At 50.6% G+C, this 14,527-nt stretch overlaps 2 protein-coding genes across 6 annotated transcripts; both read left to right on the plus strand.

Moving 5' to 3' along the window:
- Positions 1–1,984: 1,984 nt before the first annotated feature.
- On the plus strand, positions 1,985–8,722 carry Bcl6b (BCL6B transcription repressor). 4 transcript variants are annotated; one of them, XM_004857353.4, is made up of 9 exons: positions 1,985–2,501; positions 3,022–3,212; positions 3,442–3,663; positions 3,769–4,119; positions 4,411–4,535; positions 5,484–5,648; positions 5,732–5,862; positions 5,966–6,103; positions 6,488–8,722. In XM_004857353.4, exons 2-9 carry the CDS (start codon positions 3,034–3,036, stop codon positions 6,602–6,604), a joined length of 1,428 nt encoding a protein of 475 aa, XP_004857410.1. In that variant the 5' UTR covers positions 1,985–2,501; positions 3,022–3,033; the 3' UTR covers positions 6,605–8,722. The 4 variants fall into 4 exon arrangements, with proteins under 4 accessions (XP_004857410.1, XP_004857411.1, XP_087047834.1 ...); XM_004857354.4 differs by having other exon boundaries at positions 1,987–2,651; XM_021238207.2 differs by lacking the exon at positions 1,985–2,501 and adding an exon at positions 2,732–2,892.
- Positions 8,723–8,871: 149 nt separating this feature from the next.
- On the plus strand, positions 8,872–14,257 carry Slc16a13 (solute carrier family 16 member 13). Of its 2 annotated transcripts, none has more exons than XM_004857356.4 (4): positions 8,872–11,363; positions 11,505–11,648; positions 12,311–13,048; positions 13,765–14,257. In XM_004857356.4, the coding sequence occupies exons 1-4, from the start codon at positions 11,165–11,167 to the stop codon at positions 13,968–13,970; spliced, it is 1,287 nt and encodes a 428-aa protein (XP_004857413.1). In that variant the 5' UTR covers positions 8,872–11,164; the 3' UTR covers positions 13,971–14,257. The 2 variants fall into 2 exon arrangements, with proteins under 2 accessions (XP_004857413.1, XP_087047835.1); XM_087191709.1 differs by having other exon boundaries at positions 14,191–14,257.
- Positions 14,258–14,527: the final 270 nt, after the last annotated feature.

Genomic DNA, 14,527 nt, shown 5'->3' on the forward strand with positions numbered 1-14,527 from the left:
CATAGTAAAAAGTTCATGATAAGACATCATTCCCTTCCCATATGCCTCCCTTCAAATTTTGGGCTTATTTGGGGGTTCACTAAAGAAAAATTTCTGTATTCTGGGGTGAGAGGGATCTATAAGTAAAAGATATTCCAAACCAGAAACGTGCACCAAACTAGGTGAACCTTCAAGTCAGTCTCACCCTATGATCCATCCCTCAGCTTCACCAGATGTGCCCAGTGAGTGACAAAACACCCTAAAATAAGGACACCCCAAAACTTCAGTCTTTGTCCTTGGAGGCCCTCACCTGTTTCTCCCCTTGGAGAAGAAGTTGGAAAAAGTTTCATGGCTATCCATGCATAGAGAGGAATATCCTCCCCTCAAAATAAGTTTCCACAAGTCTCAAATTTAAAAGTGTACCCCCTCAAAACTCCAACCACAGAAAGCCTTCAAACTTATTCCCAACTTCCTATTATGTTCCACCTCAGTGATTTTGTTTTTAAAAATCCAAATTGAATTTTATCTCCAACAATCTAATCTGAACCTTGAAATTTATACAGCACCCCAAAACAGGCTGTACCCTAAAATCAGCATGAGTATTCTGACTCTCCTGATAGTCCAAGGTAACAGAGAATAACACTGTCTCCGAATGGTGGGTATCAAAATGCAAAAAACTAGTGCAGCTTTGACATCGGCTCCAGGCCTCAAGCTTACCTCAAGGCTAAATACAGGCCACACTGATATAACAATCAAGTCAACCCAGCACCTTATCATAAACAGCACCCAACTGACCAGCTAACACTACTGTGATACCAAAGGGAGCCCTATTCTAATTCTCATCTCCAGGCAGAGACCACAGTAACCCTCACAAGCCAAAGCCACCTCACCATCCTGAATCCTTACTAGTCCCCAATTCCCTGGTTCTCTTTCGTATCCACACGAAGATACACGCAAATTTGTACAGGATGGCCACAGGCCTGGCTGTGCAGCTCCATGGCCACTGCTGTCATTCCTGGGCAGTTGTGTATACTCCTGAGCCCAAATTCAAAGGGCTCCTGCTTTGCAGCTACACCAAGCTCTGGCCCATCTTCTCCAGATGAATCTTGTCCTCAATCCCAAATCTCCCCCAGAATATATGGGCGTGTGGCTTGTGCCTATCTCCCAGATGAGGGGATTAAATTATGGTTTCCAGGCCTCTCCTATCCTCTCTTCCTCTTCCTTGTTTTTCTGCTCTCTTATTTATCCCACGAAAATTCCATATTAATGGCCACTAAAAATTCAACTCTTAAAACATCTATATAACAGTAGTTACTTTAATTAGAAAAGAAAACCCTGTGCCCTCAGGCTCAAGCCCCACTACCTATCACATCCATTCTCTCATTCCCAAAGCCCGCGGATTTTCCACCTCAGTAGGAATTCCAGCCACAGGGAATGTCCCCGTGACCCCTAACTCTACTTTCCTCTGTCTAATATCCCGCTAAGAGACAGAGGTGCAAAATAAACCATCGCAGAAGGTTTCAGCCGCCCAAACCAAATCCATCCTGGGCCCCGCAGCCCCAGCCGGGTGGAGACGACTGGGCGAAGCGAGGCTAGGGCTCGTCCGCCCCCTCGTGGAAGGAGCTAGACATTGCGGAGCTTTGCCTACTTGCAGCTCTGGACCCCCGGTGTCCCGCCAGCCTCAAAGCGTAGGCTACCGGCGGGTGCTCGAGGCCCTAGTGAACTGGGACTGGGGGGACAGTGGACGGGGGTCCGTCTCTCTAGATCCCTAAAAGGACTCAGAAGGGAGGCGGGAGTGAGAGGCCGGACGCCTAGGTCTCCTGAGCGTCTCTCGGCCTCCACCCGGGGCTTTCCCCACCTTCTCAAGGGGAAGCAGCTGGCGGAGCCGTCCGGTCGCAGGACAATAGAAGGAAACCAACTAGAAATCATATCCGCCCTCTGCCTGCCCCACCCGGCCAGAGCCCCCTTTTTGTGGGCTTTGCTGGAGGTGCCTGTCATTCACACCACACCCTCCCACTAAGACCCCACGGGAGCCCACTAGCCCCTCCTCAAACCTGATACCTCATTGGGTTCCCCCTTTCCTTCTGTACAGAGTACATGGGAAGGGAGAATTTCGCTGCACTTTGTCCTCACCAGACTGCTGGCACCCCCTTCCAAACGCCAACACATCCATTGTCGCTGCCCCAGGTCCGACGACGACCCAGGGCCTCCCCATTTTCAACCTCGACATCCCTAACCTCCTCCGCTATTCCAATAGCCTCATCCTCGGGTCCACTTTTAGGGACTCAAAGACCGGTCCGTAACGACCACCCTGCATTTCTGAGGTCCCGCCTTTGAGACGGAGACCGCGCCCCGGGCTCGCCATCTGGAGAGAGAGGGAGGAAGGAAGGATACAGACCCAGGCGTTCACCCCACCTCCACCCCCGCCCCCGACATCCCGGCCGGATAAAGGAGCCCAGACCCAGAGGGGAGCGAGACCCCGCCCCCCGAAGAAGAGGAGCTGCAGCCCCTGCAGGACGGGGGTAAGAACCGACCACTGAGGGGACCGGACTTCAGGGTCCCTCAAAAGGGAGACTGAGTCCCAGACAGTGCGCTAAACTAGGATCGAGGATTAGAGAGGACTGCAGAATCCCTGTGGTTGGTGAAAGGAGCTTCGAGTCGGATTTATAGAGGTGTGAACTGCGGGTCGTCTGGGGTCCCTAGGCAAGGTCAAGCTCTGAGACCCAGGCGCGCAGCGGAGCAGGGGAAAGGGAGTCGGGTGGTGGAGGAGGAGGAGGAGTCGAACCAGCGGCGTCGCGCGCGTCGGACTCCGCGCGCGCCCCAGGGACGCAGCGGTGAGGACGGACCTTCACCTACTCCGAGCGCTCTGGGATCTTGCAGAGGGAGAAGAGCGGTGGCGCGTTTGGGAGCAGAGTGAGCACGATGGTTTAAGTGGGGCTGAGAGTGCTGGGCCGGGGTCCTTTCGAGAGGAAAGGGTAAGCACAAAAGGGAATGTGTCTTAGGACTGTCTGGATCCCAGAGTCTGTGCCTTGGCACCCACAGGCCTGCGTCGCGATGGGTTCCACCGCGGCACCCGAAGGCGCTCTGGGCTACGTCCGCGAGTTCACTCGCCACTCCTCCGACGTGCTTGGCAATCTGAACGAGCTGCGCCTGCGCGGGATCCTCACTGACGTCACGCTGCTGGTTGGCGGGCAACCCCTTCGAGCACACAAGGCAGTTCTTATCGCCTGCAGGTTCGAGGGGAGAGGTTCTTGGGGAGGATCAAAAGGGAAAGAGGCAGAGCCATAAAGCCCTTGGGGGAGAATGCAAAGCCAAGTCTTCCAGGAGCCTGAGAGAAGCTGCCCCAAATGGGGGAGCGGGGTGATAGTGGAGGCGGGACTTTCTAGGGGGCAGGGTTTTCTGAAGCAGCAGGTGTCTTCCTTGTGCTCCCAGCCCCTAATGACTTATTTGCCCTCTCTCTAGTGGCTTCTTCTATTCAATTTTTCGGAGCCGAGCAGGAGTGGGGGTGGATGTGCTCTCCCTGCCCGGGGGCCCCGAAGCCAGAGGCTTTGCTCCGCTTCTGGACTTCATGTACACTTCGCGCCTGCGCCTCTCTCCTGCCACTGCCCCAGCCGTCCTTGCGGCTGCCACCTACTTGCAGATGGAGCATGTAGTTCAGGCATGCCACCGCTTCATCCAGGCCAGGTGAGAGAGCCCTCGGCTCCATGTTCATGGGTGAGGTGGTGACCCAAGTGCTGAGGCTAAAGGCAATGATTAGGAGCTTGAACTAATCTCCATCACACTTCCCAGCTATGAACCTCTAGGCATCTCCTTGCGACCCCTGGAGGCGGAGCCCCCTACACCACCAACGGCCCCTCCACCAGATAGTCCTAGGCGCTCGGAAGGGCACCCAGACCCACCTACTGAATCTCGAAGCTGCAATCAAGGTCCCCCAAGTCCAGCCAGCCCAGACCCTAAGGCCTGCAACTGGAAAAAGTACAAATTCATCGTTCTAAACTCTCAGGCCTCCCAGGCAGGGAGCCTAATGGGAGAGAAGAATTCTGGTCATCCTTGCCCTCAAGCTAGGCTCCCCAGTGGAGATGAGGCCTCCAGCAACAGCAGCAGCAGTGAAGAAGGACCCATTCCTGGTCCCCAAAGCAGGTACAGAATCTGGAACCCCACGAGCTTGTAGACACTGGCCTCAGCAAGAAGCAGAGCCATTGGGTCCTTGTGGTTAGGAGACAGGGAGATGGTGGGTGGGTTTCAGAGACACTAGCCCACCATACAGAGTTTACCAGAGCCCAAGCTGAGTCCATGGGATGGCACTTTGACTCATCAGTCAATATTAGTTCACCTCCAAGATAGACTTTTGCCTTCAAGTTCTCCAGGAGGGAAAACCCTTCCCCATATAATCTCTCCTAACCTTTTCTCTGCGCCTTGCCATCTGCTTAGACTCTCTCCAACTGCTGCCATTGGGCAGTTCAGATGTGGAGCTCCAGCCAGTAGCCACTATCTCCTCACACTCCAGGCTCAGGAGACTACTGGATCACCCTCTGAGCAGGCTCGACCACCACCAGGTAAGAGCATTTCTTTTCACCCTTTCCTCCTGTGGCTGCTTCAGGTCACTTTGGATCAAAAGTTTTCAAGAAAGGCCTTCTAGTGATTTCTAAACTTTACTGTAAATTAAAATCACTTGGGAAGCCTTTAAAACTCCCATTACCCAGATCACATACCATAGATCAGAATATCTGGAAGTGGCGATCAGGCATTGATTTTTTGGGGTTATTTTCTTCAGCATCGGTATTTTTGGCATCAGTTTTTTTTTCTTTTGGTATGGGGGATTGAACTCGGGAACTTGTGCTTGCAAGGCAGGCGTCGGAACCACTGAGCTAAATCCCCGGCCCTACATCAGTATTTTTTAAAGCTCCCCAGGTGCTTCCAGTGAGCAGCAAAGTTGGAATTTTTGGCCTATCCCCATCCAAGGCTGAGTGGTCTGTGCAGGGCTTGTGGCAGGGTCCCTCTGGCAGGCTGTCATCTCCAGTGGTGCAAAAGAGAAAAACAGAACCATTGGCCCACTAGCAGGGGCTTCTACTTACCACCACTATTGAAAAAAATAGCATAGTACTCTGAATTGAAGAGATGTGGAATCCCATCTTGGCTCACCACACACACACACACACACACATACACTCCACCCTATACTGGAAACTGAACCCAGGGCAACCTCCCCAGCACATTATTTTTTTATTTTGAGACAGGATCTTGCTAAGTTGCCTAGGATAGGCTTGAACTTTCAATCTTCCTGCCTCGGCAGAGGCACACAGAACGCTGGGACCACAGGGCTACTTGGTTCACTTGACTGTCTTCTTCCTAACCTTATAGCTTTGGGCCGAGGAAGGCTTCACAGTAAACTGGGAAGAAGAAAGCTTACTGCTGTGCGGTTTGAGGATTCACCAGTACCTAAGAAGCTCTCAATAAATAAACTATAGTTGTTACTCACACATCCCTCTCCCCTCCCTTGCCAGGAAGTGAGTTTTTCAGCTGCCAGAACTGTGAGGCTGTGGCTGGGTGCTCATCGGGGCTGGACCCCTTTGCTCCTGGAGAGGAAGATAAGCCTTATAAGTGTCAGCTCTGTCGGTCTGCCTTCCGCTACAAAGGCAACCTGGCCAGTCACCGCACAGTGCACACAGGTAGGGGAGGAAAGGACCTTGGCCTTGGTGCCCACCGCTCTCACATGGTAACGTCCCTGACCTGTCATTCGCCCTGCTTGCAGGGGAAAAGCCCTACCATTGCTCCATCTGCGGAGCCCGATTTAACCGGCCAGCTAACCTGAAAACGCATAGCCGCATCCATTCTGGAGAAAAGCCCTACAAGTGTGAGACTTGTGGTTCCCGCTTTGTACAGGTAAGAAGCCAGTCTGGAGAGCTCAAAGGCTAGAGGCTGGGGTGGGCTAACAAAGGCTTCTGACCCTCCCAGAGGTGTGGTCTGAAGGCTCCTCTCCTCCCAGGTGGCGCATCTGCGAGCACACGTGCTGATCCACACTGGAGAGAAGCCCTATCCTTGTCCCACCTGTGGAACCCGCTTCCGCCACTTACAGACCCTCAAGAGCCATGTTCGCATCCACACGGGAGAGAAGCCTTACCACGTGGGTACCCAGAGTGGCCCAGCCTTAGAATTACCTCCCCATTAGCTAGGGGTGGGGCTTTGAGAGGAATAGGCTTGGTGCCCCTAGAGCACTAGGAAATGGGTTGCAGCTTGAAGAGTCCAAGTGAGAATGGAGCAGAGAGGGGGTGGGGTTGGGATGGAGGTAGTTACACCTCAGGAGTGAATGCAGTTTTCCCCGAAGAGGAGCTAAGGAGTGGGAAACATTTTCCCAAATAAAGCAAGACCAATCTCCTCAGCAGCTCTGAGGATTTAGGAGGATGTAAGGGCCAAAGACCTAATTTTCAGTGGGAAGCTGGACAGTTCCCCCTCACTCAACTCTTAAGTTGTAAACTAGAAGTGACCTGACCCAGCTGTCCTCCCTCAGTGTGACCCCTGCGGCCTGCATTTCCGGCACAAGAGTCAACTTCGGCTGCATCTGCGCCAGAAACACGGAGCTGCTACCAACACCAAAGTGCACTACCATATCCTGGGGGGGCCCTAGCTGAGTGCTGGCCCACGCCCCCACTTGTTCCCTGGAGGATGGGAAAATGTAGGCTTTGGCCTGGCTTCCAGTCAGTCTTGGGACAGGGCTGTGCAGGACAACTCTGATGTCAGAAACTGCTGCCACCTTAATTTCTTGCTGGGGAGAGCAGGGGTGGGCAGATCCTGGCTAGATCTCCCTCTGTTTTGCTGGTCAAAACCTCTTTCCCATAATCTAGTTTGTCTAGCTAGAGGTTGGAGGAAGGGAGAGAATGGAGGCCTGATTTCCTTAAGGAAACAGCCCTCTTCTTACAGCCCCCAATCTCATCTGGTTTATCTGTAAATATAATTTATTGAGGCCTTTGGGTTTCACCAAGGCCTTCATTCTGTGGCATTTCCTAGTTCCCTCTTCTACAAGTGTGATCAAAAGTGACCTGAAACAGGGAAAGTGAGGTCACAGCTCTGCTGGCAGAGATTAGCACTTGGCTTTCTCCTTTGGCTTGGGTGTTTTTATATTGTTATTGTCATAACTTTTATCTTTAGAATTGTTCTGTTTCTTGTTTGTTCACGTGTTGGTTAAGAAAGGGGTTCTCTGTGTTCTGCCCCTCCAATTTCTAGGTCTGGAACCTTTATTTGTTCTTGGGCAAGCCCTGGGAACTTGTGGAATTGGAATGGGAACCCTTTCTGTTACTCTCTAGCAGGCTAGAACTGAATATAGACCAGTGATGGTGAACCTTTTAGAGCTTTCAATGATACAAACAACCCACTGTGACACCTATGCCATAGGTTTGCCACCACTGACATAGACTCTTCTTTGTTCTTCAGGGGTTATAGAAACCTTTATTGTGAGCCTGAAATTGAGGTGATAAATGCCTCCTGCAGGATGGGGGTGTGGGCACTGGATTCTGTATTTCCTGTTTTGTTTTGTTTTTTAAAGACACAGTCTTGTTCTGTAGTCCGGGGTGGCCTTGAACTCAAGATCCTCCTGCTTCAGCCTCCTGAAGTGAGGCTGGTAGTCTTTCCTACAAGATGGTTCAGAACCTAAACTGTCCCATTAACCTAGTCACCTGGGTTTGGCTGCACTATATGCATCTATCACCCAAGTGTATAAGTCAAGCCCATAAGTCTTCCACTTGGGCCTGTTCTTAGCACTGAGTTGATCCCTCCATAGAGAGATCTGAAATGCCTTATCAGAGATGATGTGACCTTTTCTGATTCCAAACCAGTTTGTAAGAATATTGTGATCTAGGGGAGAATTATGAAACTCTGTACTTTAAAGAGTCATGACCCATCCATTAGTGCAGAGGTGTCTGGGTTTGAATATTCCTTGATGTTCTCTACCTGTGATGATCCCCTTCTTCCTTGTTTTTGGACATCTTTCCGAAAGTGTCCAGGTTCCAGAAACAACTTCTTTGTCTCTAAAAGTCACAAGTCCTTGGTAACTTTCTTACCTTAGAAAAGCTGGGTCTGTAACATAGTGTTCCTATCACTGCATTCCTGTCTGGAACCAGTGAATGTACTAGAACCTTCCACAAGAAGAAAAAAGGGGCTGAGTTCCATTCTGGGTTTGTTGAAGTTTTGGATTATGATTGGGATTATTGTTGGGATTACAGATTTAAGAGACCTAAAAGACTGGTTGACTCATGGGCCAAAGACCTCTTCTAGTTGACCAATCTGCCAGGTAGGATGAAGAGGCTGGTTGAGGGCTACATCTTCTGGTATAGACCAGGTAGGAAGAAAGTTAGAAATGGTGTTGCCTCTTGGCTAAAACGAAGTGTCTGGAATGTTAGATAATACTTTGAAGCCTTGATTTATAGTTCAGACCCTTGTTGCCCTGGACCTATTTGATGGGACATGGGTGGAGGATAAGAAGCACTTTTGAATTTGTGGTGTGGAACTCCTCAAGTCAATACTAGAGGATGTCACTTGGGGACTGGTGAGAAAGCTATTTTCTTTATGCATTTTAATTCCCATCACCCCATTGCAGAATTGAGGAACGGAGGGAAAGTAAAAGAGAAATGTGAGAAGGAACCATGATTTCTATTTATCAGAATGGATGGGCAGGTGAAAAGTGCCTGGGGATGGAAGTATTAGATCTTGGGAGATCAGAGCCTTGGAATAAAGAAGCCTCTTTGTTCTACTGCTGTGTCCTGGATTCTTGCCTGGGGGTATCTGGGTCTTGGAAAGAGATTTCTTCCCTCCTGAATAGTATCTGGGATTCCGTACTCATTTTACTATGCTATCCCACCAGACATCTTAAGTATTCTCCCCTCCCAGCCCTTGCTTTCCGGTATATTGTGTAGGAATCAGTGACTTCATGAAGTTTCTCCGGAGCCACCTGCATCCTGCTAGTCTGAAGTCACTTCCTGCCTGAGGTATGGAGGCAGCAGGGAGAAACTAGGAAGCTACTAGTAATACCAAGAGATGGGGGATGGATGTTTCTCTGCTGAGGATCTTAATTTTGGGGACACTGTACCATCACCACCAAAGAAATGGGTAGGACTTGGATGCCATAAGGACAACGGGGTCTGGAGGCAGCAGTGAGAAGACCGAGTAGTTGAAAGCCAACATCCCAAGTCCAGCTTTGTCTTAGCAATAGTATCTTAGAATCTATTCAGTGTACAGTGCATGTGCATCTCTCAACCTTTCCTCTGTCCTATGTGTCTCCGGGGTGCACAGCTCTGTTCTTGCCCATGAGCAGAAATCACTAATTCTAATGGAATCTTTGTTTAGGCCTTAAGTCCCTCTTCTATGATCAAAACCAGTTAACATGGCCTTTGCAGTTCTTCCCAGTGTTACAGGTTGTGATTGTGTTTCTTAATCTTTTAAAACCCAAGAACTGGATTAGACATTAAAAAAACACTCCCAAACTAGTTTAGAACCTTATTTGCTTCTCACTACAGCTGTTGAAAGTAAGACCAGCTTATTACTTATCCTGTGCTACATGTCATACCCTAAACTAAGCATTTTAATGTGTGGATTTACTAATTTATCACCCCTGGCAACCATTAAAAAATTAGGCAGTATTATCCCCAATTTACAAATGGGGACACCAATTGAGAGCTTCAGTATCTTGACCAAGCTAACAAGTGATGAAGTCAAGATTGGAACTGTGATCATGCCCAGACCAATTTGCATCTGCCAGTGTTTTGACTTCACTTATAACACATCTAGACAGCATTTTGGTATGATTTTTATTTCTTGTATATGAAATTATAACGCTCAACATGTTTTTAAAAAAACTACACAGGGTCATTTTTTTTGCATCTTTCCCCAGTAGTCTGGGTATGAACTCAAGTCTAAAATCAGGGTCCTGAGGAGCTTGAGTTACAATGAAGGAACAGGAAGTGCAAGCCATTAGCGCTTTTGGGTCTGGTGTTGGGCAGGGGAATGCTTGTTAGGGGCCTGGGTTGGATAGGAGGGCCTGACTGAGGAGGGGCTGACTGTTCCAGTGGACACAGTCATAGTTTGTCTCTTTACCCTATCATGAGATCAAAAACTGTGGGTAGGAAATGGCTGTTATTAGAAGGTAGAGAAAAATGTCCCAGCCCCGATGAGGAAGGGGTAGGTGGTGTTGGTGGAGCTTTGTGTGAGCTTACAAGCGCCCTTCCTTTCCCTCATTTATTTTTGGTCTCAATGACTTGTAGATTTCCTGTTAGTGGGAAGAGAAATGACAGGAACGAGTTTTCATCACAGAAATGAAGGCGTCCAACCACCCATTTCTCTCCTGTTTTCCCAGGGCCTCTGAACTTCTCAGGGATCCAGGCATCTACATTTTTCAAGGCTGCCTTACAGTATTTGGTTTAAAGATCTCACAACCTCTCCCCTCCTCTCACCACGGCCTGGCATTTCCTGAACCCCTCATTAAGCAAGTAGTGAGTGCTTATCTCTCCAGAATCAGTTTATCCACCACCTATCCTTAAGTGTAGGCCTTGCTGCTGAAAAATAGACAAACCGGGGCTACAATAGAAACTAGACTACTGCACCTTCACCATAGATCCCTGCATCACGTGGGGCCCTATGCAGCCGTCCTCCTCCCGTCCCTCTTACGCATGCGCCCCACTCACTGCCTGTCCTGAACAGTGCTTTAATCCCGCCCAGCCCTTCTGGCCCCGCCCCCTGCTCAGGAGTACGCTCGTCCTCATTGGCAAGCTACGGACAGGATGTCTGCCCGGTGGGGCAGGTGCTGATATTCACAAAGATAACACAACCCACACAGAGACTGGCTTGCGTCTGGAGCCTGGGCCAAATCCAGTTTGGCTCCCTATTCCTTAGTCCAACACTGGGATCCGCCTGTAGTCTCAAGCCTGGACTCGTAGCTGCGGGCCAGCGGGGCCACGCCTCCGCGCTGGGGCCCCGGGCCGGCCCTGGCCTGCCCTAGTTTCTAGGCGCCTAGGTCCTAGGAGCCTCGGGGAAGGCGCAGGCGCCTCACACGCCTTCCTATCAGCCTCCTCTCCTCTCCTAAGCGGCCCCCGACCCCGCCGCCGCCCTGCAGGGTGCATGGGTGGGTGGGCTGAGGTGACCCGTCCAGAGCCCAGCTCCCGCAGGGGCTGTTAGTGGCGGTAACCCGGTTCCTGCCCAGATGGCGGGCAGAGCCGAGCCTCCAGATGGCGGCTGGGGATGGATGGTGGTCCTCTCGGCGTTCTTCCAGTCCGCGCTGGTGTTTGGGGTGCTGCGTTCTTTTGGTGTCTTCTTCGTGGAGTTTGTCGTGGCGTTTGAGGAGCAGTCAGCGCGTGTTTCCTGGATTGCCTCCATAGGAATTGCTGTGCAGCAGTTTGGGAGTGAGTGTTGCACCTGGTTCCAGTGTCCCGGGACCCTGGGAAAAAAGAGTATTGAAGGGGAAGGAAAGGCAAGGGTGAGGGGTTGGGAGGATGCTGGGGAGGGCGCCCACGACCCCAAAGAACTCTCTTCCGCTTCCCCAGGTCCAATAGGTAGTGCCCTGAGCACGAAGTTTGGGCCCAGGCCTGTGGTGATGACTGGGGGCATCTTGGCTGCGCTGGGGATGCTGCTGGCTTCATTTGCTACCTCCTTGACCCACCTATACCTGAGTATTGGGCTGCTCTCAGGTGAGATTCTGGGCAAGGGCAGGAGAGCCAAATGGCTGGATCTTTGGCCCCTTGATTTTCATTTTCTTCCTGCTCCTTGCAAAAGGCTTAGAGAGTAGAAAGATTGGCTCGCACTTGTGCCTTGAAGGCAATTCTTAGGAAGAATGACTAAATTGATAAAGAGGGTGGGAAAATTAGGAAAGCCAAAGAATGATGAATGTCGAGTATATAAGCCCAGGCTAGTGGGAATGGAGTGCAAGAGAAAGAATATCTATAAAATTGTGCTAGGCACTGTGACTGTGAAATAGATATCATTAGCCTATGTATAAAGAAAGCCTTTCAAAGATTACACAACTTGACAATGGAAGGTTACACCGCTAGAAATGGTAGAGCTGAGATCTAACTCCAAAGTTCTGTGCGAATTACTTTACAGACCTCTCTAGTTTTCTCCAGTCCCATAAAGTGTATTAACACTATGTATTTTGCAAATGAGTAGACTGAGGCTGGGAAAGTAAGTTAAACATACAAAGTCATCCAGCTGGGAAGTGTCAAGCCAGGACTATAACCCAAATCTGTGGGACTCCAAAGCAAGGTCTTCATTCTGCTGGTGGTAGTGTTGTGATTACTGGGTGCCCTGAGCTCCCCTCTAAAGTCTTCAACCCCCATTTCTTCCTCTTTGACAGGCTCTGGCTGGGCCTTGACCTTCACTCCGACCCTGGCATGTCTGTCCTGTTACTTCTCCCGCCGTCGATGCCTGGCCATGGGGCTGGCACTAACAGGAGTGGGCCTCTCCTCTTTTGCATTTGCTCCCCTCTTCCAGTGGCTGCTCAACCACTATGCCTGGCGGGGGGCCCTACTGATGGTGTCTGCCCTCTCCTGCCACATTGTAGCCTGTGGTGCTCTCCTTCGCCCACTCTCCCTGGCTGAGGACACTGCTATGGGTGGCCCTGGGGCCCAGCTAACCTCCCTCCTTCATCATGGCCCCTTCCTCCGTTATACTGTTGCCCTCACCCTGATCAACACTGGCTACTTCATTCCCTATGTCCACCTGGTGGCCCATCTCCAGGACCTGGGTTGGGACTCACTGTCTGCTGCCTTCCTACTCTCGGTGGCTGCTATTTCTGATCTTGTAGGGCGTGTGGCCTCTGGTTGGATGGGAGATGCAGTCCCAGGGCCTGTGGCACGACTTCTGATGCTCTGGACCACCCTGACTGGAGTGTCACTAGCCCTTTTCCCTATGGCTCAGGCTCCCACAGCCTTGGTGGTTCTGGCTGTGGCCTACGGCTTTACATCAGGGGCCCTGACCCCAGTGGCCCTCTCCGTGCTACCTGAACTGGTGGGGACTGGAAGGATTTACTGTGGCCTCGGACTGTTGCAGATGGTAGAGAGCATTGGAGGACTGCTGGGGGCTCCTCTGTCAGGTAAAGGGGATGGGGTTGCCTGGTGGGCTAGGGCTGCCATGTTGCACAATTGGGGGAAGGAACTATTCCCATTATAGTGTATGTGAATATTGCTCTCTGGTGTGGTACAGTATACAACCCACATGATCAATCACAGCAGCCCTGAAATGGGCCCATGGGACAAAGAACCTGAAACTCAGAAGGTTTCAGTGGAGAGACAAAGAGGAGCTAAGTGGAACCCTTGGTAGGGTACATACACCCTGGGTTTTCAGAGGACCTAGCTGGACCTGGCCTGACATAGCATTCCACTGTCTTCCTTTCCTTTGCCCTACTGGGCCCTTGCCCAGGTGCTCTGAGCCATCTGGTTAAAGTTCTCTAGGCTCAAAATACCAGACCTTTAACATCTTCCCCTTAACTATTAACTGAAGGTGTAGATAGATCACAGTTGCTGGAAAGAAACCCACAGGTATGCCTGACTTAATCTGGATCACAAATCCATACTGTTATCTGGGGCTGGTTTAAAGGTCCTTTCTGAAGGCAGGAAGGTGGTTGAAATTACCTTGTGGAGCCCCAAGGGAAACCAGAGTTCTCACATTCATCCAACCCTAACTTGGGAGTTCCAACTCCTCTAAGAGCAAGATAGGGAGTTTTCTCTATGCTCAGAAATGAGCCTGAGCTGCCTGTACCAGTGAACAAATCACTCATGCATGTGTATTCTTTTTCTCTCTTGGACCTAGGGTACCTCCGAGATGTGACAGGCAACTACACAGCTTCTTTTGTGGTGGCTGGGGCCTTCCTTCTTGCAGGAAGTGGAATTCTCGTTACCCTGCCCCACTTCTTCTCCTGCTTCTCAGCTCCTACCTCCAGGCCCCAGGATCTTATAATAGAGGCACTAGATACCAAAGTCTCCCTGCCCAGGGAGGAGGGGTTGGGAGAGGACTAAACTCCACCAAGAGGCATTCAGTCCCCCAAAACCAGAGCTTGACAGCTCCAGGTCCTTCTCCTGCCTTAACAAGGCATCCATAGAAACAAAGTGCCTTAAGATTCTTGATCTGCCTCGCCCAGACCAGGCCTGGGGCTCCTGTGATATGTGTGCCAACCCTTTGTATTTTGTTGAGGACTCTCATGTTTTTCCTCCTTTGCTTTCCCAATCTTTTCTGAAGGATCCCGGAGGTCCTGCTCTACTGAGCTGTGAATCAACTGTGAGAATCAAAGAGACTTTTTGTTTTACATGTGATTCCTAGTGTTGCTCTTAAAGTTTCCTCTCCAAAGACAGATGTTTGAGAAACAAGGATGTCCCTTTGGGATAAAACTGAATAAGGAAACTGGACAATAATCATAACCTCAAAAAGATCTGGGGCCCATGTACTGATGGAGTCATGACTGTGTGGGAGGTCAGGTGTCCAGGAACTCTGGCAACCCAGTGTTCTGTCCTCCAATCCACTTCCCCACTATTCCTTTGACTTAGAAAAGAAATCAAGAGAATCACAAGATGACAGG

The sequence above is a fragment of the Heterocephalus glaber genome, unplaced genomic scaffold (assembly GCF_053883595.1).
Source record: "Heterocephalus glaber isolate CG9 unplaced genomic scaffold, H.glaber_assembly_v1.0 deba00001564, whole genome shotgun sequence".
In the NCBI taxonomy this organism is placed as follows: domain Eukaryota; kingdom Metazoa; phylum Chordata; class Mammalia; order Rodentia; family Bathyergidae; genus Heterocephalus; species Heterocephalus glaber.